Raw genomic sequence first — 27,963 nt, 5'->3', positions numbered from 1 at the left:
GCAACCGGAATGCAGCATGTAGATCCCACAGCTTGGACAAACGCCTCCCGAGCATCTGATTGGATGCATTTCATAAACGCCCCACCCTCCTTAATAAAAAAAAATCAACCCGTGTCCAACTTTTCCCTGTGAGCTGAAATGAAAAACTTCCCGGAAAAGAGAGAATCCCCCTTATTTTTTCTCATAACTTGGGATTTAATCATCAGACACAATATGGCCGGTGTGAGCACGGCGTGAAGACGCTCTGAAAACGCATCCACATCAGTTTTATAGCAGGTAAGTTGGGGAAAATAAATAAAAATGGCTGGGGTGTTTTATTACAAAGGGAACGTGGGGTTTAGATTTGGAGCTGTTTTAATGCTTCCATATTTATCTATGGGAATGCTTAGAATTTTCTATCATTATCATTTTTATGTTTTGAGTAAGCTAGCTTTAAGTTTCTTTATACTATTTTATTAAATAAGTTAATATAAGAATATGTTCAATAATCACTATATCTGAGTCAGTTCTGGTGGGTTTTATACTCAAAATGGAATTATTCTAGAAAGTTAAAGAGTTTAAACGTTTTTCAGCTTCATCCTCACATTGTCATAAAGGCAAAGAGTAAATTTATACTTCGACTATTAATTAATATTGCTTTTGGAAACTGAAGGATTGATTTTCACTGGCTTGCTAATGTATTCATACCACTTGAACTTAAAAAAAAACTTGTTTAAAAAACATACATCATCAGTGTAATTTATTTGGTTTTATGTGTTTAATTGAGAAGTTGATGTCTGTTTTCAAGAAATAAAAATCCAAAAACGATGCATTTGATGACCGGTCCTTCTTTAATTTGATTTCCCTTTGTAATCAATATTTAATTTCCCTTTCAGTAAAGAATTTTTGAATCTGAAAAAGTTAGTCTTACAACGGATTTGAAAAGGCTTCTGACTTTATGAAAGTTTTCCCACCTGGCAGTCCCGTAGACTCTTTTAAATTTGGGAACAAAGTTGTAAGATTTGTTACATTTTCAGCTGGTTTGGTTCATTTTCACACAAACCAAACCCTTTGAAACCCCTGTTCCCCTCCTCGCCTGTGGTGGCGCTGTACCAAGAACCACAGAAGGAAATGACATAAAGAAGACATTGAGCGCAACTTCCTTCGTCACAAAATATTAACAAAAATTTAGTTGAAAGATTTCTCTTTTGTGTTTGGCAAAAGACCACGAAACATCGCTGGACCGTGTTGTTTGTTTTGATTGTATTTACCCAGAATGCCCGGCGATGTAGTCCACTTCCTTTTTTTGGAGTGCTATGTTTTCTGCTTACATGTATATTATACATTCAAACTGCGCCATTCCTAAATGTAACCTAACAGAGACGTAGATTTGTAAGCGGACCAGAGTTCACTTTTTTTGCCCGCATAAGAGTTCCACACAAAAAATTGACTTTCTGTAAAAGTGAACTCGAGTTTGATTGTAAAGCAGACTAAACAGAACTGGTGTGAATGAACCCTTGGATGACAGGCTAGTCCACCTCATTTGCTTTTCCCATTCGTCTTCAAATTTCTGTTAGAAAGCCGAGAAGAGAGATTCTAGAATAGGGGATTTGATCCTCGACCATTATGACAGTAGAGTAGGGGATTTGATCCTTGACCATTATGACAGTAGAGTAGGGGATTTGATCCTAGACCATTATGACAGTAGAGTAGGGGATTTGATCCTCGACCATTATGATGCTGAAGTAGGGGATTTGATCCTCGACCATTATGACAGTAGAGTAGGGGATTTGATCCTCGACCATTATGACAGTAGAGTAGGGGATTTGATCCTCGACCATTATGACAGTAGAGTAGGGGATTTGATCCTCGACCATTATGATGCTGAAGTAGGGGATTTGATCCTTGACCATTATGACAGTAGAGTAGGGGATTTGATCCTCGAACATTATGACACTAGAGTAGGGGATTTGATCCTCGACCATTATGACGCTGAAGTAGGGGATTTGATCCTAGGCCATTATGACGCTGAAGTAGGGGATTTGATCAATGGAAGATGGTTTGAACTTTCTCCTTCTCTCTCTTTGCTCTGTATTCATGAAGCCTCCTTTTAATCTCTTCTGACATTTGGTGTTCTTCCAGATATTATTTTAACTGCTAATTCTTTGATATGCTAATCAACTGCATAACCATGGCAACAATACATTGTTACCATGTTTAAGCAACAGATCATCTCTAATGTGACAGAGATTTCTTCCCTATTCTCATTTGAAAACAAATTACTTAGCTTGTCTGAACATCCAATTTTCAAGATTCAGTAATGAACTTTAACTAGGTCATTCTAATGCGGGAATATGCTTTAAGTTAAGCCGTTTCATTGTAGCTCTGGCTGTTTAGGGTTGTTGAATCTCCGCCTCAGTCAGGATCTCGGGTTGCCTAGTTTTTATCTCTGTCAATCTCATCAACTTCAACCAAACGTTCCCACATCATGATCCTGCCACCACCGTTAGTTCCCTACTTCATCTGATATTCTCTAAACTCTCAGCTCCAAATGCAGGACTTGATTTGTTTTTGTTCACTTCATCCTGGTGAGGTATGTTGTGTTAAACTCCCTCCTCTTTCAGCCTGTTGTTTTTATTTTTCTCACACGACGGCTCTTTCATTTCTTGCCTCCGTCTGTGTTTACCGCGACCAACCAGCAGCAGAAATAGGGTAGTGGAAAAATCGGTTTTATGGCCTTCATCCACACACTGTGAGATGGAGCTCAGGCTGGTAATGAGAGGTTACAGTTGGAAGAGACAGAAAGCCATCATCTCCGTCAGAGATCCTCCTGCATCTCCGCCGCCCTCCTGGATGCCTGTTTTTCCCAAAGTTTGCAGTGGAAAATGTGACAGAAGTTCGTCCTATAAGGAGTGTTTTGGTCCTGCAAAGTGATGCAAGGCCGATGCCCACAGTGGTTCAGCTGGACACAGACCTGGAAAAGAAATTTAATGAATTTTCCACTTGCACTGCAACAACACAAAGTCTTACCAAGTCTCTTTGGTCTAGTTTCAAGTACAAATAATGTTTTTTAAGGATTAATCTCTTCTCTTTGATACAACATTCAGTATGACTTTGACATCCTAATATTAGTCTTTGTCATTTTTTTCTTAATAAAGTGCCTTTAAAGGCGACTTTTTATTCTTCCTTGAACAGAGTAAGATAGGTTTACTGGCTATACGAAACATCTTCATTGTGTTTTTCTGCACAAAATCATTTCTATACATTGAGATTATCTACGTTGTGCCTATTTTGAGCTCCTTTCAGAATCGCTGTTTTAGGACTCTGTCACTTTAAATCTGAATAAGCCACATATCCCCAACTCAACTTTTACACTCACACGTGAAAATGGCTGAAAACATGCGAAATCATACAACCACATGTTTTTAAAAAGCAGAAGTACCACAGAGAGTTCAGCCATGGTGCAGCGCATAAAGCAGTGAAACTGGCTTACCAAATGTGCTGGAACTCTACTTGGGTTGCTAGGTGACACAGCTGGGGTTGCTAGGTAACAGATCAATGCCTGTAGATTGTGACTTAACAATCGGGATGCTTTTGAAACGAATCGTTTTGTCGCCAACAAAATTGCAAAATTAACTTATTGCCAGAAACTCTGTATTTTTTCAAGCAATAGTCAAGAGATCAACTCTACACTATATTGATGTGAAGTCTAGCTTTTTAAGAAGTTGTTGAAGTTTTTTTTTTCCTTTTATATGTCGATGAAGCGTTCACTAAAGGAATGCTTTCTTATTAACATTTCAGGGGATAGTACTCCAAGGAGAGCCTAGAAATGCTCGGTCAGGAGGAATAATAAGACTTTGTTCTTGCGTCTCTGTTTCTCACTGCTGCTTCTGTCTGTCTGTGTGTTGCTGGAAAGGTTCGGCATCATGGCAGAGGGGGAGGAGGCGATGAGCCAGGAAGACTGGAAGGAAAGGTGCACGGTTCTGGAGGCGCTGCTCGTGAAGTTCAGGGTCCAGATCGTCAAGATCCGGGAGCTCACTGCAGACAAGGTTGGTCCAGGGAAAACCAGGCCTGATGATTGCATTGATGGATCTTTAATGGTTCTACATGGGATGAATGAGGGAGTTTCCACTGACACAGAAGGTTCATTTTGAATTTCTCTGCCTAATGTTTTGAATCATTATCCTGCACAGAGTCACAATGGGGACTAATTTGTTCCCTCTTGTGGCTGAAACCATTAGATTTTAATTACAAAAGATGCCACATAAGATCTGATATCTTACTTAACTTTTCAGTAAGATATTAGAGGTTGTTTTAAGAAAATAATTTCTTAATATTAAAAAAAGTTCCAATGGCAGATTATTTCACTTATATAATGACATTTTTCCCATGTTATCAGTGAAATAATCTTCCAGTGGAATTGTTTTATCAATATTTGATACTTTTTATATTTCTTTTGTACTTTTATCTGATTCCATGTTGGCTTTTCATTTTTCCAACAGTCGATCCACAGAAAGCTAAGCAGTGATTCAACTCATGCATGTATTGTCTGATGATCTCTGGGAAGGTTTAGCCTCTCATGAGTGCAGGAAGGGATCCGGTGGTGGGTCTGCTGGGTGCAGACCGGCCTCTCTGGGCCGGCCCAAACCGTTCCGTGGCCTAGATCTGAAGCCGCTCCCTGGGGATGCTGATTAGAGCTCTAATGTAAACATCAGTCTGACCGCGGGGCTCCGCCATGCATTGCATGATGGGATTGACCCAGCTCCAGTCAATTACAGATCCCTGCTGGTGCCCCGCTGGACAGCAAAACAAACTCCCACTGAGACTCTAAAAACCCAGATTTGTTGGGTTTGTTCAGCATTTCTCTGCTTCTGCTGATCCAATCATCTAATACGAACAAGTTTGAGGTGTACAGCAATTTATTTTAAGGAATTCTTGCTCTTTTAATGCGTTATTTTATATTTTTTAAGAGCCACTTACGTTAAGAAAGTATTGGACGGAGAAATTATAGCTCAAGAGAAAGGAAACGTTTAAAGAAGATCAGTAATCCTTCAGTTTCTCCTGCAAATGGGAGATCACTGATTTAACTTCCCAGCTCTAGAGTTCAATCCGAGTTCAGCAGACTTCAACTGAAAAGAAACAAAAAAACACATGGGAACCAACAAATGCAACAGAGCCTTTCAGAAATATACACACCTCTTCAATTTTGCACATCTCGACCTGTTACAAACCAAAATTTACTCTGGATTTTAAGCAACAAGGACAAAGTAGATAATAAATGCAGAGTGAAAGAAAATCTGTCCTAAAACCCCAATAAAATAACCACAGATTGTGGTTTCAATGTGGAAAAATGTTAAAAACATCATGGAGTAGAAAAATTTTCCAAGGCATTGTCATATAATTAAAGAGGACCTTTTATGAAAGTTCACATTTTGGATATTTTTGTTCTTCATTCTCAAATGCAGCACAAGCGCTTAAAAAAGGCCACTCAGTCATTTTTTGGCAATAAGTTGAGTTTTTTGTTGTCTGGAAAAGTAGCTGTTTCAAAAACCTCCCAATTATTAAGTCACAATTCCACCTAGCAACCCCAGCTACACCAAGACCAGTTACCTAGCAAACCAAGCGGAACTCCAGCACATTTGGTGAGCTGGTTTTACAATAGCTGGTGGAACAGGCAAGTGTTTTGTTGTTAGCTTACCATCCAGAAACCACTTGCTGCATTTTTGTTGGTTGGTTGTGCAGGAAGCTAAACTTCTGCTTTTCACAGATGCACGGTTGTATAATTGCACTTTTGTTTGAAGCCATTTTTAGGTGTGAGGTTTTACATTGAGTTTGGGGGCGTGGCCATCAGCAGCTTATTTGGATTTAAAGTGAAAAAACGCTTTAAAACGGCTCATAAACTGATCAAATTAAAATCTCATTATTAAGAAATAATTTTGTGAAAAAAATGTAAAGGCTAGACCTAGCCTAACCTGTTGGAAGCATAACTGGTCACCGTTAAGGGGTTTGTTTGCTGTTAGAGAGCATCATATGATCCCTGGGTTTCAGCATATTCCTAATAATCACCTAAGTTGTTTTTTTTTAACAGATTTAGCAGTTATACGTAAAATTAATGGTTTAAACTCAGCATTTAGATTTATTTCTGCAAAATAGTCACCTTGTGTAATCTGCTGAGAAGGTTTTAGAAACAAGTCAGGTATATGTGTGCTTAAAAACCCCCAGATTTTCAAGATTTGGCTTTAGAAAAGTGGAAAAAGAAGTTTTGTGTGAAGCGTGAGCAGCCCAGGGAAGGAAATACCTGCTTTAGTAAATATTATGTGAATGTGTGTCATATACAGGAAGTGAGTTTTCAGGCTGAGGCATTCAGTTATTCTGGGAGCACACGTGTACGAGTGCTGGTCAGTTTATGTCCAAATGGTTTTAATGCTGTTTTTTTTTTAAACAAAAAAATGTAAAATTTCATTGTGCCTGGGCGGGTTGCAGATGTTTGAGAGGGGTGTTGGTTTTGGCCAATGGGTCCTGAGGCAGGAATGAAAGGCCACACATGTTCCTAAACAGACAAGAGAACATGTGTGCCACTTTCACTGGGAGTTAGTTTCATTTTTAACAACATAACTTGATGCTCTTTCATTTTTTTAAGTCACACCTTTGAATGAAGCTTTAGGGGTCCAATTAATCTTTTTGTTATTTTTACAGTTACTTAAGCAGTCTGCTAAAAAAGTTTACATTCTGCTGGTGTTTTTTTTAACCACTCAAACTTATTTTATGCGATATTAGGAATGCATAAAAAACAAAAAAATTAATTATTTTCCAAATTTTAAAAAAAATCTATAACAGCATTCCTTTAGTGAATGTGTGATCATTTGTAGATTCATTCTTTTTTTTTTTTTTGGATGACCAATTAACTGGAAAAAAAAATGTGAAATAGGAAATGTTTTTTACAGAATTTAAACTAGGTGAAGCTAAAGTTTTGCCACTTCAGGAATTCTGAGAGGAAAATATTTACAAATGTTTTTTACATCCTTATTTTTTTCCCCGTTGTTTTTATAGTTTAATCAGTTTTGCAGCGAAACCTAAAACTGCTGCTGCGCAAGTTACTCAGCAAGTTGTTGCTAGGTAACCACAAGGGTCATCTTGCCCAGACCCTGCAGACCTGCTTACAGCTGAATGACGCCTTGCAACAGATCCAGATGATTAAAAGGGTTGATTTATTGTCCAACTGATTGAACTTTAGTGACCGGAACTTACTCTTGCAGTACTACTTATGCAACAATCAGTTCCCAAGAATTAAAATTTCTAGAAGTAAAGTGCTGTATCATACACTAACATTTCAGTTTGTTCTCTTCTTGCTAACATCTGCTTGCGTTTTGTCTGCAGCTTCCCAATTAGCTCAACACAGACACATGTGGTTAATTTACCTTTTTCCAGTCCTCAGCACAAACATTAAGTTCCTGTATCTGTCCTGATCTTTATTTCCTGGTTTTAGGCGCCTGAGCATCATGGTGAGGGTTGGCGAGCATCTAGGCTCTTGGTGAATGTTTATCATGCGCAGCAGCGTGTGGGTCGCAGCCTACAGAAGGAGGCTTTGTGAGCTGGCTGCCTGGTCTGCAGGGTGTAGTTCAGGGAGAGGTTGACCACACTGCGGCAGCTCAGGAATCTCAGGAATTAAACTGGATTTTGGGCCTGAAGGGAGAAATTTACTGTAGATGAGCCCAATGGAGACGGACACGGAGGGAAGATGTTATTCTGGGTGGATGTGCAAGAGCTGAAATGCAGTTTAAATTAATTCATCTTCTTCTCAGCCTGAAGTTAAAGGTGCTCACTTACAAACAGCCAGAAATAACCATACTCCCCATTTCTTTTTGCTGCTTTTCATATAGATTTCGCTGCCTGTTTGTGTCCAGTGATGTGTGGTGGACCCCAGCTGTAATCTCCAGTACACTTGGCCTGTAATTGGTCGGCTGTTTTGTGCCAGATGCTAAATGTGTTTTAAAGAGAGGCATATGTGGTTTGCCGTTTGTGGTGCAGCAGCAAATCTAAATAGGGAAACAGCGTCTCAGTTTGGCTGTCATGGCGGCCGCGTCTGCTTTCACTCAAATCCTCAGGCTGTAAAAGAAAATGTTTGGGTATTTTTTAGTTATCGTTTGGTTTGAATAGGATCGCCTTCCGCGGGAACACCCAGTAGCGGTGTCTGGTGTTAATAATATTAATAATAATAAAATAAACAGCGCTTCGTCTTTTGCTTTCGCCGCTCTCTGCTCACTGTTGCTACGCAACACAACCGAAGTGGAGGTTAACTCGCTAGCTGAAGGCTAGTCCTGTCCGAAATCACAGCTTTCTCTTCCGGTCGTCGATATTCGCGGCCTTTGAAGGGCACTTTCTGCATGGACCGGGTCCTTCGAAGGATGCAGACCCTGATTTCGGACACGGCTATTGAAAGAGATCATTTTGTGTCACTTAAAGTGCGATATAGTAAAATAATTTGCCACTTCGCCTGAACTTCCGGGTTGGAGGCGCAATGAATCCTGAATGGTAGCCCATGAAGGATACACCGGACCCGTCCTTCACATCTGGGGAAAGAAGGACGCATAATTCATTTTGTACATAAAAAATAGATTTTTTTTTTTTTACGTAAAATGGATATGTTTTTTTGTACAGTTTGGTGTTTTTTTTTTTTTTTAGAAAATTTGCAGTTTTGAGTCTTAAAACTACAATTTATAAATTGCTTAATTAGTTGACAATTCTTTCATTGAATTGATTCATCACGATTATTGTTATTATAGCTTTAATTTCCAGTCTTTATGTAATAAGAAATAAAACAATGAATCTGTTGTGATATTTTGTACACTTTGTGTTGGATGGAAATAATTTCAGAACCAGATAAAGAATCAGATCATTTTTGTTCTTTTATTAGTGCTCTTCCTGTTATGAACAACAGTGGACTTTGCATCCATGGTAACTGGGTGGAAACCGCTGGGACGCTGTTTTTAGCCTCAAGGTGTGTGCAGGCAGAGGAGAATGGGATGGCGCCGCTCCAGTTTTCCTTTTGGTTCTGCTGACTTCCAGAGACCCGGTCAGGCCGGAGGCGGACACGCCCGGCCAGGCGACCTCACTGTTTTCACTGCATGACCTTTAACCCGGCATTCCACTCTTATTTTAGGGAACTTCAGGGTGCTTGAAACCCTTTAATATCAGTTAGGTGATTTCAAGATTTGGGAAGTGATTGATTTCTGTATCAAGTCCTTGAAACTGCACAGTTTTGTAATAAACTGAAATCTAACACTCAATAAAAAATGAAAATTTAGAAAACGTTATTGTCAAAACCAAAAAAGTGACAGCAAATTTTTTTTTCTTGTCTTAACGTTAGTTACCAAGATTATTTCTATTAACTTATTTCCAGAAAACATTACAATACATTTGTTTAGAGATTTTTTTGATAAATCTCTTTGTAAATCGATGTCTATTTTGTTTGCATAGACATCACAATCAGTTTTATTTATGGTTTCAGTTGTGTTTGGTTTTATTTCCATTTTATTTATTGGCTGTGGTTGTGTTTTATTTAGAAATTTTAAAATATCTACCGGTTCTCGTCGTAAGTATTCTTTTCAAAATTAAAGTTTACTGGCCTTTTCAAAATTAAAGTTTACTGGCCTTTGAGTGTGTGAACTTTCATGAATGCCATCATCAAACCGTTACTTGAAAATATTCTCAAGCAAGAATATTATCATTTATTGCAAAAATTAGTTGGACAATTTATCACCTTGCAAAATTTAGCTTGGGAGGCCTAAATATGACCTGTATTTAGAGAGAAAGTTTGCTGGCAGGATGAACTTTCACCTTGAATCAGACCTCTGAAGAGCTGCTGTGGAGATTCAGACATTTGGTTCAGGTGTGTTTCAGAAGCAAAGAAGAGCACAGATAATCTGTCAGGATGAAACACGTGCAAAATCCCCCTGTAATCTTTTCTGAATTCATGTGTATTTTCCCATGCGGCAGAAAATCCAAACTGTAAATTTCCGTGCACATTCCTGCGTTTTCCGCCCCTTCATGAATTTGCTGAGGTTTGGGAAAGCTCCCATCAGAAGACACTGAGCTTTGAGCTGAGGAATGCCAGAGGAATGCAGCGCATGAAGTCATGACTCCTTAACTCCAGAGCCGCCCCGTCAGCCCTGAATGGGTCTGTGTACACTGCAAAAAAAAAAATAAAAATCTTACCAAGGAATCTGCCTTCTCATGCAAATTCCTTAGCATACTGGAAATAAGACAAAAATAACTTACAAGTAACTTTTTATCAAGATAGAGGAGCTTTTTCTAAGTCAGTAATTCCTGAATATTGATGAAAAATACTAGATAGATTCATTGGCAGATTAGTTCACTGATATTATGGGAAATGACTTTTTATAAGTGAAATAATCTGCCAATTATATTCAATAAAGTCATAGTTCAATGGAACTACGACTTTATTGTCAATATTCAGGAATTAACTTAAAACAAGTTGTATATCTTGCTGAAAAGCTGCTTGTAAGTTAGTCTAGGTTTATTCCAAGGAATGATAAATGAGTTGTGTTTAATGTCGATTGATATTGATACTTATCAGAATTGATCATTGTTACATCTTTAGTGTTAAATATCTGAAATGCTGACAAGCTGGTGGTGTGATCGTTCCTTTATATCTGCAGTTTCACTCTGTGCCTTTAGGTTTTTTAAGCAGTTATGAGTCACAGTTGTGAAACTTTTGCACCAGTTACTCAACAGGTCGTTGCTAGGTAACCAAAGCATAAGTGAGTTGCTAGGTAACCAAAGAGCGAGTGAGTTGCTAGGTAACCAAAGAGCGAGTTAGTTGCTAGGTAACCAAAGAGCGAGTTAGTTAGTTGATGCCACCAAACTTGCTTGGCTCACCGTAAGACTTTGAATGGATAAAGCTTTTCCTCTGCTTGTATCTCCCAGAATGCTGTGCGGTTCTGAATTAGATGTGTTATCTATTGATATTGATCCATCCATCCATCGTTGAAGATTAAAGATCTTCTGTGATGTTTTGTAGATCCAGCAGCTGGAGACACAGGTGATCGATGCAGAGAAGCGAGCGTTTGCTGCAAACCAGCAGGTGAGGTTTGAAAACCTCTTCCTGTTTGTGGTGACAGCTCTGGGTCTTCACATGTGGTTATGTGCTGCGATCCCAGGTGAAGTGGATGGAGGAGAAGCTGAAGGCAGCAGATGGCCATCTTGGAGACTCTGAGAAGCGTTTGTTTCAGCAGTGCCAGGAGCTGCAGGCCTCGGTGCAGGAGAAGGAGGAAGTGATCTCCCAGCTGGAGCAGCAGCTGGAGGAGCAGGTAGAAACCCGGATCTTCAAACACTCTTTACTGTTTGTTTTCACTCTGTTAAAGCTGCAGCATGAAAGCTTTATAAAAAAAATATTAAGCTCATCTAATTCCTTCCTTGAGCTGCTATTGCCGTCTGAAGACATGAACCGCTCCCTACCAAAAACAACCAATGAGAGGCAGGAGGCGGGTCTTAGCACTGTCAATCAGTCTCATGTTCAGCAACTTACAGGAACACCGTTTATCTGCCATTATCAGTGGCTATGCCAACTAGCATTAGCATTCACAAAAGGCTATATCAGCTGTAGCGTGGCAGAGAGCAGGGCTGTCATGTAAGACATACCTCCTATCTCTGATTGGTTGTTTCTAGTTACCAATAACAGTTCAATTTTTTCTCTACAGATTTTCGGTCTCATACTGTATTGTTTTAACAAATATGTAAAATAATACTATTGTAAAAGTTTCACACTGCAGCTTTAATTTAAACAGAAACAGACTCGACTCCAGGATGCCAAGTCAGTGGAGGAGAAAGCAGCTAAGATCAAGGAGTGGGTGATGCTCAGGTTGTCAGAGGTAAGAATGAGACAAAGCAGTAGTTAAGACTTTATGCTTCAGAGCTAACAATGCGTTTTACTTTAGTTTGAGGTGGAGAACGCAGCATTAAGAGAAACCAACAAGAAGCAGGAAGCCCAGATCTTGGAGTTGCAGAAACAAGTGCTGGGTGAGATGCAACGACTCCTGACTGCCACTGCATGTCCGCTGGTTGCAGATTTTCCTCCTCTTATCTATATTTGTGCTTGCAGCCTTTGAGCAGAGGTGCAAACCTGGGGAGGCGCAGCGTCTCAGCAGCCTCACGTTTGGATGCTTCCAGGTTAGGGGTAAAAACCCCCAGGTCCGAACCGGGCCGGCGCCATGTCAGCGGACCCTCAGCACACAGGAAGAGATGGATACAACGCGTAAGTCTTCACATAGTGGAAACTCTTATTTCTCAATTTATCTAAACAAGCAGGAAGACACAGGCTTGAGAAAGCAGAAAAATGTACATTGAAGGATCATTTATGTTTTTATTTATTATTTAACAACCAAATGAAACCTGAAACCTTTAGAACAGAACTGTGTTGCATAGCATTCCTGCAGAAAATGCCACTCATAACATGGCCGCAATATTGACGTATGGTTGGACAGTTATAGTAATTTTTCTATTTCTGTCCTGCTTTAACTTTTTTAGGACTTTTGGTGCAGTTAATAGGAACATTGGTGTAATGTTACCATAAATTAGAACATCATTAAAAGTAATTTATCTTAGTAATTTAGAAAAAAGTTAAATAACATACCCAGGTGAATTAACTGAGGTCATTTTAATTATTTTCCCTGTCATAAGAAACAAATTGGGTACATATTTAGCTTCAAATCAAATATTTGGGTTGCTAATGTAATATTTAACTTGTGAATTTGATATTTAGTCTGCTAACTAAATGTTTACTTTGTAGCTAAATATTTAGTTAAATTTAAAGAGTTAGTTCATTAACTAAATATCCTACTTGAAGCTAAATATTTGGGTTGCTAGATGGATATATTTAGCCAATAAGCAAAATATTCAGTTTGCTAACTTAAAATGTAGGTTGTTAGATAAATATTTGGGTAGCAAACTAATTAAAAGTAACAAACTAGTAACTATTTGCTGGACAATTCTAAGGTCTCTTCAATGTTTATGTAAGTCAAAACATTTCTGTCTTTAATTGGTGAAATATAGAATTTTTTAAAAGATTATCAGACATGAAATGAAGCATTTGTCTGTAATTAATCTGCAAAATGTATTGTTTATCTGAATAGTGGGAATAAAATCCCACTATTTTGTCAGGAAAATGTTATTTCTCTAGTGTTTATTTGCTTCAGTGAAAGTTTCTGTCTGTTTGGCAGAGACAGGCGGAGACGTCCAGGAACAGAACCAAAGTGGGCTTGGGATTTCTGCTCAGGACAGCAATGCACCAGAGAAAAGTCCTGAAAATGCTTCAGAGGGGGAGGAAGTGTGTGAGGGCAAAGGTTGTGTCTCCGGGTTCAGCCGGCCCTGCAGCGAGAACTACCTGACGGCTTCGGATGACAGCAGCTCTCTGTTTGACGATGACATGCAGCGCGCCGAGCGACCCGTTTTCGGCCTGGTCCAGCTGTCAGACGCAGCGCCGGCAGGCGGTTTGACCGGGGCGGAGGCTAAGCTGGAGGACTGCGCCTCCGAGGAGCTCAATCAGCGATTTCAGTCTCAGAGACTCGACTCCTCATCGTCTTCCAGCGAGCCGACCACGCCCAGCCCCATCCTCACGCCAGCCCTGACGCCCAAGCGACCCAACGCCCCTCGGGACCCAACAGACAACCCGGCTTCCCCCAAACAGCCGCGTCTGAGGACCCCCGCGTCTCTGGTAAAGAAACATCTGAGCCAGCCGCCCGTCAGCAGCGAGGCGGCGCACGGACAAACACGCAACGCGCTCAGCATGCTCCGCCCCCTCCGGCCGCAGGAGACGGACCTGGACCTGGAGGACTGCATGGAGACGGGAAGGGAGACGCCTCCGAGCTCATCGACATCCAACCAAACGTCATCCGAGTCCAGTTCTGAGAGGCCGCATTGTGACGCCGCAGGGCCCTGCAAACCCCCGACTCCTCCACTGCACAGACTCCCATCCTGGGTACGAATGCAAAAACACAAAGTCTTACAGTTTCTGGAGCACAAAAACCTAATTATCAACAAAAAAACATCTTAATGCACTTGAAATAAGACAAAACTAACTTAGGTAGAAGCTTGTTTTAGGTCAATAATTCCTTAATATTGATAAAGAAGTGCTTTCTCTAATTGGCAGATTACTTCACGCATAAGACATTTTGCCCATGTCTTTCTAAAAAGTAACTTGTAAGTGTAACAGTATTATCTGAAAGATTATTTTTGCTATTTTCTCTGCTGTTTGTTCCAGGAGAGCGTCAAGAAATGTCAGTAAATTAATAAAATTGGCTAAACACAGTTACTTTGTGCAGTTTAAGTCACATTTACAAACACCATAAACAAAGTGGTATCTTCAAGAAGTTTTTATCATCGTTTTTATCACAATAGTATCTTAAAATATTACGATTAAATTCAAAGTACAAACCACCCAGCACTACATGTTATAAGTGAAGTAATCTGCTAGTGGGACCAGAATGGTTTAATAGTACAGAGGAATTATTAACCTAAAACCAGCTCCTATGTCTTGCTGAAAAGTTTGTGTCTTGTTTCAAGTTTATGTCTTATTTGTAATAGAAACTAGACAAAGAATAGATTTTGTGTTTTTACAGCGCTGTAAAAATCCAACGCTTGAAAAAGCTTTTTGACGTTTTATGGTCTAAAAGTTGTGTATGTCCCTCACAGGAAAGTCGTATTTATGCTGTTGCTAAATCCGGGATCAGACTGTCTGACACGTCCTGTTCGGGTCATCCTAGCAGAGGTAGGAACCTTTGAGACAAACCCTTCGTTTCTCTTTTGTTCTAACTGAAACTGGGAATTTAATTTATTAAAACGTATGTTTTTTAACCAGCCCAGCCCTACGAAATTATTAAAGCTCATTTAATCTGTTATCTGAATTAGAAAAGTGGTGACATGTTGGGATTGGGATGATTGAAAACGTTGACAGACTCAGGTGTCATCCCTTCAGATCCCTCTCTGCAGGCGTCCTACCCCGCCTTCGTGATGTACACGTCGCTCATCTATAAAAACATGACGGCTCCAGTCTACACCACGCTGAAGGGGGTGAGTGCAGCCGGCTCGACGCTGATGGGCAGCGGAGCAGAGCGGACTCTAACCAGCTGGTTCGTTCGCAGAAAGCCACCTTGCTGAGCAGCATCCCGTTCTCCGACGACTCGTCCAGCTCAGACGATTCCTCCAGTTCAGGAGAGGAAGACGGCTCCATCTGCAGCTCCCACAATTCCTCTGGGTCCAGGAAGGACGGGAGCTCAGGAAGCCCACGCTGCCTCAAGAGAGGTACTGAAGGGTGGTGGGGGTCAGAGGTCAAAGGAGCATCCATCCATCCATCTATCCATCCATTGGTCCATCCAACCATCCATCCATTGGTCCATCCAACCATCCATCCATTGGTCCATCCAACCATCCATCCATCCATCCATCCATCCATCCATCCATCCATCCATTGGTCCATCCAACCATCCATCCATCCATCCATCCATCCATCCATCCATCCATCCATCCATCCATCCATCCATCCATCCATCCATCCATCCATCCATCCATTGGTCCATCCAACCATCCATCCATCCATCCATCCATCCATCATCCATCCCCATCCATCCATCCATCCATCCATCCATCCATCCATCCATCCATCCATCCATCCATCTATCCTTTGGTCAATTCAACCAACCATCCATCCATCCATTTGTCCATTCCACCATCCATCCAACATTCATCCATTGATTCATCCAACATCCATCAACCCACCAAACATCTATTCATTGGTCTCTCCATCCGTCCGTCCATCCATCAATCCGTCCCTCCATCCATCTGTCTGTAGCTTTATCAATTCATTCTTGGTTTTCCATTTGTTCATCGTTCCCTCACTTGTAATTCTCCTGAATGTCCTGCAGCCGTGTCCGTGGCGTCAATAACGTCAGAGAGTGACTATGCCATCCCTCCTGATGCCTATTCCACGGACACAGAGTTCTGCGAACCCGAACAGAAGCTCCCCAAGACCTGCAGCTCAGCCAGCAACAACGGCAAGAGTGTGAGCCGCACTTTCCAGCGCATAGCCTTAAACTGTTCTCAGTGGAGGAAAAATTTACTGTACAATGTTAACGCTGAATACTTGTAGTTCAGTGAGACTTTCTGAGATGTTCTTTTGCAGAATATAGTTGTTTAAAGTGTTGTGTGTTTCAGGAGCCAATGGAAAAGTCAGGCTATCTGCTGAAAATGGTTAAAACGTGGAAGAAAACCTGGAAGAGACGCTGGTTCGTCCTCAAAGATGGAGAACTGCTCTACTATAAGTCACCAGTATGTTAGAACCTCAATATTAATATATTTGAAACATATCTTCCTTTACTATAAGTTTAAGGACCGAGTAGTTTAACTAAAAAATTCCCTTTAATTTCTTCATTAATTTCTTCATTCATGCTAACAGGATGAAGACCAAAACAAAAATAACCGAAACAGAAATGTTTAAAAGCAGCAAAAAAGTTCTCCTATTTGAATGCCTATTACAAAAGGCATTTATAATCACTTCTAAAGGGGTGTCAAATATTTTTAATTGACCAGTTTGCTGTACATTTGGAAGCGTGTGATTGTGTAATAATTGTGGTTAGGACAGGGTTAAACTTGCATTTATTTATTTTGAAGCAGACCTATGAGCTTTATTTTGAAAGTCTAAGATGAATCCAGTTTTATAGACATTTTTCTGGAGCCTTTCAGTGAATTTACACTCTTGTGTTCTTTTAGTTTATGGTTGAAAGCCAACTTGCTGAGTTTTAGCAAGCAGAGACCTAGAAAAGGCTTTGTCACTGCTTCAAAAAAAATGCCATAAAAGGCATCAACATGTAAATTCATTTAGTTAAAGTTTGATTATTGGTGATTCGTTTAAACTTTGATTCGTGTTTCTACTATAATATATGACTGAAAAATGGAGCTTCAAAGAAGACTGACTTTAACTTATTTTGGCAAAATCCCATTGGAGATAATTTTTTTCCTTTTATGAATTTTTAAAATAGAAATCAAACTTAAATATACTCTGGCTTTATCCTTTCAAACTGCTTCTCATCAGAAAATGTTTTGTGTGGCTTTTATTTAACCTAATGCGTCCCCCGAAACCATCATTCCAAAAATATGTTATTGGTGTTATAATCATCTTAAATATCTAAAGTTGACTCTTTCTCCAACAGAGCGACGTGATCAGAAAGCCTCAGGGCCAGATCGAAGTGAACGCGAGCAGCAGCATCACCCGGGGAGACGGCAAGCAAGTTCTTCAGGTATTTGAGTTTAAATGAAACTTCAGTTCTCGACCACCCCATGTGTTAATGTTTCTATGTATTTTATACTTTAGATTATGACGGGGAAGCATGTGTATTACCTGAAAGCGGACTCTCCTAACCTGCTGGAGGAGTGGCTGCGTGTCCTGCAGAGCGTCCTGAGGCTGAAAGCTGCCAGTCCTCTGTTCACTCAGCCAGACATCCGTCCCATCATGAAGGGACTTCTCATCAAGGTCCGTAACTATTTACTCACATACTCCAACACTCTGCATGGAATGAACATATGAAGGATAAGATTTTGTGGCCCTTTTGACTTTTTATTATCAAATTACATCACCCTACAACTGCTTCCTGTCTTCTTTTTTGTTGTTTCTGACAGTAGTAAGTTTTGTTCATTGATAATGTGAATCATGTGATGCAAAAAAATTCTTTTCATTGCAGTTTTGCACAATAAACCAATTCTTATATGATCAATTAAATTGACAGGTTTCTATTAAAGCCAAAATCTTAAATTAATGACCTACAATTAATGTACAAAAGCAGAAGTACAAAAGCGTGGAAAACGTTAATTTTGCATAATGGGTCCGCTTTAAACTTTGTGTCTGTAAAGCTCATGGGATTTTAATGGTAATTTGCAAACAAACTTGTGTGTTTACCAAATTATCTGTTTTTTATGCTAGATTTTAACAAAGGTCTCGTAACTCTTCTATTCCAGGTGAAGCACGGCTACTCGAAGCGGGTCTGGTGCGCTCTGATCGGCAAGACGTTGTACTACTTTCGCACCCAAGAGGACAAGGTTTGCTTCTCCACCACTCGAAACCAGTGTCGTACGCAGACATTTCGGTGGCCTGGGGCGCAAATGCAAAAAAGGGCACCCTGTGGAGAACAGGGAACCACCAGTTTAAACGTATATATATTTGTCTCAGACTCAGTGGGTTGGCTTCACAACCCACACAAATAATATCTTAATATTGATTTCTAAAAAAGCATTGGTTCCACTTTCTATTAAAGCCAAAATAAATAAGACATTTTTCTGATCTTGCAAGTGAAATAATCTGAAACAAACATGAACATCAAGAAATTTTTGAATTAAAACAAGCTGCTGTATTATGCTGAAAAGTTACTTTAAGTTAGTTTTGTCTTGTTTCAAGTTTAATAAGATATTTGCACTAGAAATTAGAATAAAATATTTTGTGTTTTTGTGGTGTATTTGTGTATGTACCTGCACAAGACGTGAAAACGTGGAAATGTATGTCTGTTGTCTTGTGGTCTGACCCAAACTGCGCCTGCTTCCAGTTCCCTTTGGGTCAGATTAAGTTGTGGGAGGCCCGGGTCGAGGAGGTGGACAGGTCAAAAGAGTCGGATGATGAGCTGAAAGCGTGTGGGCGGAGCTTAGAGGCGGCTCCCTTTACCATCGCCGTCCACCCTCAGGAGCAAAGCCCAACATATTTGCTAATCGAGTCACACCATGAAAAGGTCATAGTCTGAAACTCCTCAAAATTTAAGTATTTAAATAGTTTGGAATAAAATGTGAGCTTATGTTCTTATGATGTTAATATGTGTTTGTGTTTTTTATATAGGATTCATGGCTGTACCATCTGTCTGTGGCAGCAGGTACCACTGTGGGTAAAGTTGGCACGGAGTTCGAACAACTGGTGGGAAAACTCTTCCAACTGGACGGAGACGCAAGTGAGCAACTTTTACTAAATGGATTTGAAGTGCAAACGCTACAGTCGCAACATCCCCTCATCATGGGCCTGAATGTTGTTTAAACTATGGGCTTCATTTCATTTTAAAGGGGACCCGATTGCATGTTTTTATACTTCCATTTGGGTCTCTATTGCTTCTGAAAACAATCCAACAACTTAATGAAACCACCCAGCCATCTTTTGTCTAGAAGTTGATGTTTTTTGGTGTCTGGAAAATGAAAGGTTTCAAAAACCTCCCAACAGTTGAGTCACAAGTTACCTTGTAACCCCAGCAGAATTCCGCCTGTTACCTAGCAACTCAAACTGAGTTCCAGCACATTTGGCCAGCTGGTTTTACCGCTATAAGCGCCGTGCACTGGCTGCTGGAAAAGACAAGTGCTTTGTTGTTGACTTACTATCCAGAAACTACTTGATGCAAACATGCTGGTTGTGAAGGAGACTCAACTTATGCTTTTCAAAGATGTACAGTTGTCTGTTAGCAGCAATTTTCACATGCTAGTGTAAATGTGACAAGAGACAAGGAAGCGAAGTACAGTGCAAGGCATTCTGGGTAAAAACAACCAAAACAAACACTATTATCTTGCGCTACTGGAAGAAATGATTAGTGTTCTTTGGTCAGACATTTTGAGAAGGAGGAAGTTGCGGTCAGTGTCTTTTTCCGATGCATTTATGTCATTTCCCTCTGTACTTCTTGGTGCAGCGCCACCACAGGTGAGGAGGGGAGCAGGTTTTTTAAAAGGTTTATTTCACACAGTACAATGCAAAGACAAATCTCACGGACTTAAAATGTAACAAACGTTGCAATTTTCTCTGTTTACTCCACAGATTCTCAGATCTGGAGAAATCCCACGCTGTGTTTCAGGAAGGAGGCTCTCTCTTCTCCTCTCACCACTCTGCCATCACAAGCCCTGCAGACAGAAGCCGTCAAACTCTTCAAGGTACAAACTACACAAACACAAAATCCTGCTGAGTGATTTTTGTCTCGTTTGTTGTGCAAATATCTGCAGACACTTGAAACAAGACAAAACTTACAAGTAACTTATCAACATAATATATGAGAGTTTGTTTTAAGACAATTATTTCATAATATTGATGAAAAAGTTAGTTTACGGTTTACTAAGTGTACTAAGATATTAGCAGGAGCTAGATCAAAAATAGTTGCTAAGATTTTGTGTTTTTGCACTAAAAAAATTTAAACTAATTGTTTGGAAGTTAATGATTTACACATTTTTGTTCAAGCTTCACCACCATAAAAATGTTATTTTCCAACATGTCTGTTGCTCCCAGACCTGTCAGCTTTTCATCAACGTCGCCATCGACGCTCCGGCCATCGACTACCACGTCTCTCTGGCTCAGAGCGCTCTGCAGGTCTGCCTGGCCCATCCGGAGCTTCAGAACGAGTTCTTCTGCCAGCTCATGAAGCAGACCCACATGAAGCAACCGCAAAGCCACGCAGGACCTCTGCAGGTTGGAGCTTTCGCCACAAGATGGCACCAGTTAGGCACTAATTCTGGTACTCTAAGTGAGAGGGAAATAAAGGAAGCAAATGAAAGCTTTTCAGTTTTTGTTTGTCTGATTTAAACTAAGACAGTTTAACTTTTTCACTGAAAATGTTTGATTTCATCGTTTTTGTACCTCTAGAATTTCTTATCAGTCATCAGCAGATGGCAGAAGTCATGGAAACCTTTGGTGTGTTTCAGATTAGATTCCAAAGTATGAACAATAAAAACTCACGGGTGGAATGAATCATCTCCCTTGTGCAGATAAAAACCGGTTCTGTCACACCTACATTCAAAGTTTTGTTCGGATGTTTTGTTCTTATTTCACTAACAAATCCCACGACTCAGTCATGTGACCCAGCTGAATGTGTGAGGTTTCTGCGTTTGTTTATTCGCCCTGCAGGGTTGGCAGTTTCTGGCTCTCTGTGTTGGATTGTTTCTGCCGCGGCATCCTTTCCTCTGGCTGCTCCAGGTTCACCTGAAGAGACACGGAGACTCCAGGTGGGAAAACAGCCGAGACTCCGACACGGAGGCGTGAAAAACCACAAACGGAAGACAAAACATACATTTCAAAATGATTTTCCAAAGCACAAAAACTCAAATACAAGAGAAAAACACTGCAAACAAAATTATCCCAAAAACAGAATCAATTAATTACTGATTAATGATGAATTAAGATTAGCTCAATGATTTCCTTTCTGATCATAATTAGCTTTTTTCATAGTTTTAGTTGTGTTTTTTTTTTTTTTCCACAAAAACTCAATTCATTCCAGGAACTTTATCACTAAATACCTTGTATGGATTTGTTACACACAGATTAATGCTTCAAAGTGTTTATTTCTGCTAATTATGATGAATTTGAATGAAAATATGACATTTAAAATGAGAATCAGCTCAAAAAAAACCCCAGAAATGTAGGTTTATTTAATACCTGCTTAAAAGTTTTTATTTTGAAAAGATACTTTTTAATCTGACAAATGAGATTCATCTGGGCATATTTTGTACTTTATTGAATGACTGTGATCATTGCGCCCGTTGAAGAGCCATTTTGAAAGTAATAATAATAATGTTGAGGAAGTCACATATTGACGCAAAGTTCCTCATGGGGTCAAACATTATAACTTTTTTCACGCACCGCTGCTCTCGTCAGCTGTCCGTGGCTTCCCTTTCTTGCACTTCCATTCAGTGATTAACTGGCAGAACTTGGTTTTAAATGGTTCCCTTCTCATTCTTCACTGTTTATTCCCTCAGATGTCAAACTTTGTGGACTCCTTTTTCCATTCAAAATGCCTGCAAAATTAGTAAAAAATGGAGTGATCCAAAATGTGTACAATAGAAGTTGTGATGTTAGGTTGTTTCATTCGTTATTTAAGCTTCTTCTATCAGCTAAGTTCACTATTGAGAAAGCAAATAAGCTCCAGATTACAGATTATAGAATAGAAATATTATTTTATTTTCCCTGAGTGGAAAAACTCAGGTGCAAAGTAACAGACAGGCTGAAGCACGAAGAGTTACATAAATGTAAAAATCTAAACAAAAACGAGAGACTGCAGTAAGGTCAAAATAATACTGCACATTTATAAAAAATAACACTCATATTCAAAGAAATGTGCAACTGACTCGAACCGAAGAAGGCAATTCAAAAAATGTACTAATGTATCAGGGCCACGCTGAGATAGTAAAGGCAATAAAATTATTATGAGAATAAAGAGAGAATAAAGAGAATCCGATAATAAAGTCATAGTATTATGAGAATAATGTTATAATATTACAAATTTATTTGAGTAATTCTACTACTTTATTCTTATATTATGACTTCTCAAAATATTATGATTTAATCTCATGTTATTAGAACTTTATTTTAGTATTATTATTAATGCTATGACTATTATATATATATATATATAACTTTATGGCTTTTTCTCGTACTACAATGTTATTTTTGCAATATTATGACTTCTTAAAAAAAGAGTCAGAGTTTTTGCTTAAGAAGGATTAATCTCCCTCCCAGAACCGAGGTGGGAAAGTATGCCATCTACTGCCAGCGCTCTCTGGAGCGGACCCAGCAGAAGGGCGAGCGGCAGGCCCGGCCGTCCCGAATGGAGATTCTGTCCATCCTGCTGAGGAATCCGTACCACCACTCTCTGCCTTTCAGCGTCCCCGTCCACTTCCTCAACAACACCTACCAGGTGGGAGCACCGGAGAGTTTGGTTCACTGTCTCAGCAACAACCGGAGCAACTCAGGGTTTCACTCGGATGTATGCCGGTTTATAGGAGTGATATAAGCTTGTTATTTATCCCACTTTGTTTTCCGTTGACCTTTTATGTCTAATGTGGTTTCATATTGACAGTTGAAGTCAAACTTGCATGTAGCATAATTTATAGTATGTGAAAAAGTTAAGTTCATTGGTTCCTTTCCTGAGACGAGAACTTTTTTCAAAGTCCAGGAACCAAAGTCTCTCTGTTTTCCAAACCTCTGTTTCATCATCTGTCTTGTCGTTCGTTCTTGTCTGTTTAGGTTGTGAGCTTTGATGCTTCAACAACTGTGGACGAGTTCCAGAGTCGCCTCAACCAGGACACAGGGATGAGGAAAACCGGACTTTCCGGCTTCAGCCTGTACACAGACGATCCCGCCGGACGGGAACTGGAGCACTGCCTGTCAGGAGGCATCAAGGTGCGTCTTTCAATCGCAGGACGAGTCTGGCTTCCTCCAGCTTAGCACCACAAAAGATCTGCTATTGTTGTAGCAACCTTCCAGAAAACAGCAAAACTGCAGAAACACTGAGATCCTTTAAATCCAAACTAAAAACCCAGCTGCTTCGAGATCAATTAAACACTGATCAACATTTTTGCTGATAGATCTCATCAAAATGTTTGTTACTGTTTTTCCTCAATTGTTGACTGTGTGAAGCTTTTTTAGGCCTAACAGCGACAGCACCTTGAACCGCCTTGTTGCTGAAAATGAAATGCAACAATTAGATCGTCTGATTTAACATGCTAACTCTTGGCTGTGTGGGATTTTTGTTGGCAGATTTGTGACATTCTCTCCAAATGGGAGCAGGCGTCCAAAGAGCAGCACTCTGGGAAGTCTGAAAACACCAGAACCGTTCGTCTTACCTACAAGAACAGGTGCTTTGTTTTATTCCTCAGATCTTCTTTGCTGTGATGTGAAAAATTAAGAACAATTATTAGTAATTTTCTAACCTTTCTGCATTGTCCCTCGCCAGGCTGTACTTCTCTCACCAGATGAGAGGCGAGTCAGAGAGGGAGAGGTTGCTGCTAGCTTACCAGACTAATGAAGCCATCGTAGCTGGACACTTTCCCGTCAACAAGGAACTGGCTCTGGAAATGGCAGCGCTGCTCGCCCAGGTCCGATAAACAGCTCTCACTCGTCGGTTTTAAACGCAGAACTCCAGCTTATCTCATGAAGTAGCACTGAGCCAAAAAAACATTTGGCAAAAGCATTTATTCCTTATGCAGGGGTGTACAAACTTATTGATAAATGGGCCCAAATCATTGAGTCAGAAGGAGACTATGCCCAAAAAAATGTCTTTTTTTAAACCAACTCAACAATAAACTAAGCCTGCAATACTTGAATTAAACAAAAAAGTATTTAGATATGTTGCTCTGACTTTCTACCAGCTTTCAACCTAAAGTGCAAAAAAAAATGAAATTCACTTTTGTTCATTTTGTAGAAAAAATAAATAAATGTAATTTATGCTAAAAAATTTTACAAATATATATATATATATATAAAATATATTGTATATTGTAAAATATATATATATATATGAATCATGATTCATCAATTATTGAAATAATATAAAATATATTTGTAATATATATATATATATTCAAATAAGCAAAGTTTAAATTGTCAGATATTCTGCTCATGCAGTAAAACATTTAAGTCTTTATCTGAGAGGCCAACGCGGGTCTGAAAGTGTAACAACCTGCTGTTTGTTCTCGTTTTCAGGTGGAGTTTGGAGATTTTGAACGGTCCTTGTTTGCCTCCGGATCGGCCCAAAGTAAATCCAATCAGAACTTAAAACAAGTGTTGGAGAGATTCTACCCTAAACATTACCGCAGAACCTCATCTGAGGAGCAACAGAGGTGAAAACACAAAAACAGTTTGGTTTTCATCCTTGCATACGCTCTCAGGTCTGATTTTAAGGCCTTATGATGATATTTGTGTCGTTCTAGGCAATTGATGCAGCGTCTGTCGGCCCGCTGGGTCTCCCTCAAGGGGCGCGGTTCATCCGAGTGTGTCCGGATCTACCTGACTGTCGCCAGGAAATGGCCGTTTTTTGGTGCAAAGCTGTTTCAGGCAGAGGTGAGGGAATCTGTCTGAGAGGCAAATGCAGCTTTGCCAAGTTTGGGCCAAGATTGAGCCTTCAGGCTTCACATTAGGATCCATTCTAGATCCTAATGATCTAGAATGGAAGCCAATCTGCATGCAGAGCCTGATAAACAAGCCCGCATCATCACCCCTCCTCCACTGTGGTTGACAGGTGGTATGAGGCGTTTGAGCTGACACGCCATAGTATCTCAGCTCAAACACAGTGTTTGAGCTGAGTGTGACACGCCATAGTTGGTTTGAGTCACCCTGCTTCAAATTAATTGTGATTAATCAGATCAATCATGATTCATCAATTATTGAAATAATCGTCACCTAATTTAGCAATCGGTTAATCATTAACTGGAGTATACACACTCTAAAAATGGCAGTTTGCTGAAAGAACAACATATTCAGAGTAGTAATTAAGTCAAACCTGCACAAAAAAAACTTTTGAAATTTTGCATTTAAGATGAAAAACCTTCACTGTCTATAAATATGTCCAACCTCACACTCTTCAAGTGACATTTTTAGATTCACCCGGTTCAAAATCTATTAAAAAATGTACTATTAAGCCCCTTTTGATATCTAATTATTAATAAGCTAATCATAAAAATAATAAACAGATCAAATGTTTGTGTATACAAGTAAATTAAATGAACTTGTATACACACAGATTTGTAAAATATTTCCATTTTCAGACTACCACTCCGTCCCCTGAGTCGGGTCAGAGTGTCTGGCTGGCGGTGCATGAAGATGGGATCAGCGTTCTGGAGCACAACTCCATCGTAAGCTGCTCTTCTGCAACAGACATGCAGTCATAAACACTTTGGTTTACAGCCTGTTCATTGCCTCCATTGTCCCTTAAAAACATAAAACCTTTATGTGCTCTGAAGTCCGCTCAGAGACTGGTGTCTGTGACGGTTTAACGTGTGTGTCACCAGAAACTGCTGGTGACCCATCCCTACAAGAACCTGATGACGTTCGGAGGCTGCAAAGACGACTTCATGCTGGTGGTGGGCCAAAACATCAGCAAGGACAAACCTACCGAGAAGCATCTGTTCGCCATGGACGCCTCCAAAGTGAGCAATACTTTATTGGGACGATCTTACCACATGAGAATCTGCCTATATCCTGATTTTGCTCTAAAATATTTGAAAGAAAATGGAGCTTGTAACGCTGAAATACCTTGACACAATGCTATTTGGCGTTGTGTCAAATAGCATTGTGCAGCCAATCCTGGAGTGCAGTTAATTTTTCTTGGCGCTGATTGGCTGTAACTTCCAAGAGTGGACAAATAAAAAAACTACAGAAGACGGTTTCCACCGCGGGTATTAATGCATGTTACGCAAAATTCACATTTTTCACATTTTTGTACTTCCATTTGGGTCTTAACTGATTATAAAAACAACCTAAGTACTTAAAAACATACCCAGACATTTTTTGGAGTCCTGAAAATTAACCATTTTAAAAACCTCCCAAAGGTTAAGCGCTACACCGTTACCTAGCTATACAACCTGATCCCAGCCCCGTTACCTAGCAACCCAAGCAGCGCTCCAGCACATGTGGTTAGCTGGTTCTACCTCTGTATGTTTTGTTGTTGACTTACTGTTCAAAAACCTCCTGCTGCATTCTCGTTGGGTGTGCTGGAGCCTCCATTTCTGCTTTTCAAAGTTGTACCATTTTATAATTGCATATTCTTTTAGTAGCCATTTCCAAGGGCGAGTGTAAACGTTGGGTGGGGTCTTGGCCAACTCAATGTTTACAATTATTAAATGCAATTATTAAAATGATCATCAACTTGTTAGGTGATTGATTAACTGTTGACTGGAGTATACAGACTAAAATGTCACTTTTTAGAGAAGCAGGAGAAATACTTCCTGATCTTTTACCAAAGAGCAAAGAGAAATTCTACAACCTCTAAAATCTGATACCACGCAATTTTTGTTTACATTCTATGAAGAAGAAAGTTGTATTCATGTCTTCTTCAAAGGTTTTTGCATCCTTTTTCTTCTGTGGTTCATAGTGCAGCGCCACCACAGGCAAGGAGGGGAACTTGTTTCTCAAAGAGTTGTTTTTTTCACACAGTGCAGTGTGAAAGTGAATCACAGCAGCTGAAATGTAACAGAAGTTGCAACTTTGGTCCCCAATCGAACCGAGTTTTCCGGACCATCATGTGTGAAAATCCACTTAAAGTCAAGTTTTAAGTTTTGTGACGCAAAAATGGTAATCAAATAAAGAGAGACGGGTTAGATTTTAGCAAACAGCCAATTTATCCCTCTTTGTTTTTGTGTCTGCTTTGCTTCGTGGGACAGATCAGGGAAATCACCCTCCTCATCTCCAGCTACATCAACAGCGCTCATCAGCAGAAGGCCGCCGCCCACCACCTGTCCGCCCCGGCTCTGATGGTGGCCCAGCCCGTCAGCCTCAAGAGCAAAGAGCTGAGGAGCAAATCCCCGCCGGCGCTCGGGCGCCCCAGCAAGGCCCCCACGTTGCTTTGACGCACGCCGAGTTTCAGCTAGAAAAACAATGTTATTTCTGCAAACACAATGTCACTTCAGTTCGTGCTGCAAAAGTAATCTGTTTGGTGTATTTTAATATTAAACCAGACCTCTCTTGGCTAGCAGAGATTTTAGCATCTATTCTAAGTACATTTGTGCTATTTATTATTAACATTGTTCCTAAACCGCTCATCAGTCACTGTGGGTTTATTTCCTTCAGTAACATTTTATTTAATGTTTGTTTTTGCCATTTTTATTATTATTATTATTTGTTTTGAATACAACACAAAGATCCAACAATTCAAATCTAAGCATTAAAAATATCATCTGTCTTCCAATCAATAAAGATTTTTATCATATTTTTTATCCAGAGAGCTTTTTTTCACATGCTTTATAGAAGGAAAAATTTGAAAATACTTGGCAAGAATTTCTAAAATCTCGGTGCTCATGACGACATGTTGGAGTAGCTTTGTTATGTTGTATTACTGTTGCAACACGATATTGTTTTTACAACCGAGAGCAGTTGATCAATGCTAATTAGAGTGAAAAATGAGGTACAGTAAGTATATGGATGCAGAGCTGGACCAAAGAGCAGAAGTTGGAAGTTCTTCACATTTTATTCTTTCCATG

The 27,963-nt window shown here is 39.9% G+C and overlaps 1 protein-coding gene across 2 annotated transcripts; it reads left to right on the top strand.

The window, feature by feature from the left end:
* The first annotated feature begins 122 nt into the window (after positions 1–122).
* Positions 123–27,655, top strand: plekhh2 (pleckstrin homology domain containing, family H (with MyTH4 domain) member 2). 2 transcript variants are annotated; one of them, XM_055030264.1, is made up of 30 exons: positions 123–276; positions 3,896–4,028; positions 11,021–11,083; positions 11,160–11,309; positions 11,787–11,870; positions 11,937–12,018; positions 12,101–12,253; positions 13,224–13,975; positions 14,689–14,764; positions 14,972–15,066; positions 15,138–15,297; positions 15,918–16,054; positions 16,207–16,320; positions 17,202–17,288; positions 17,363–17,521; positions 18,004–18,084; positions 18,585–18,764; positions 18,869–18,977; positions 19,823–19,935; positions 20,285–20,464; positions 20,900–20,997; positions 22,508–22,685; positions 23,015–23,170; positions 23,528–23,625; positions 23,724–23,865; positions 24,473–24,609; positions 24,700–24,829; positions 25,534–25,620; positions 25,777–25,914; positions 27,148–27,655. In XM_055030264.1, the coding sequence occupies exons 2-30, from the start codon at positions 3,906–3,908 to the stop codon at positions 27,331–27,333; spliced, it is 4,248 nt and encodes a 1,415-aa protein (XP_054886239.1). In that variant the 5' UTR covers positions 123–276; positions 3,896–3,905; the 3' UTR covers positions 27,334–27,655. The 2 variants fall into 2 exon arrangements, with proteins under 2 accessions (XP_054886239.1, XP_054886238.1); XM_055030263.1 differs by having other exon boundaries at positions 13,218–13,975.
* Positions 27,656–27,963: the final 308 nt, after the last annotated feature.

The sequence above is a fragment of the Poeciliopsis prolifica genome, unplaced genomic scaffold (assembly GCF_027474105.1).
Source record: "Poeciliopsis prolifica strain line A6 unplaced genomic scaffold, Auburn_PproV2 SCAFFOLD005, whole genome shotgun sequence".
Lineage (NCBI taxonomy): Eukaryota > Metazoa > Chordata > Actinopteri > Cyprinodontiformes > Poeciliidae > Poeciliopsis > Poeciliopsis prolifica.
Note: the sequence above shows the minus strand (reverse complement) of the source record. Positions and strands in the feature narration are given on the sequence as shown.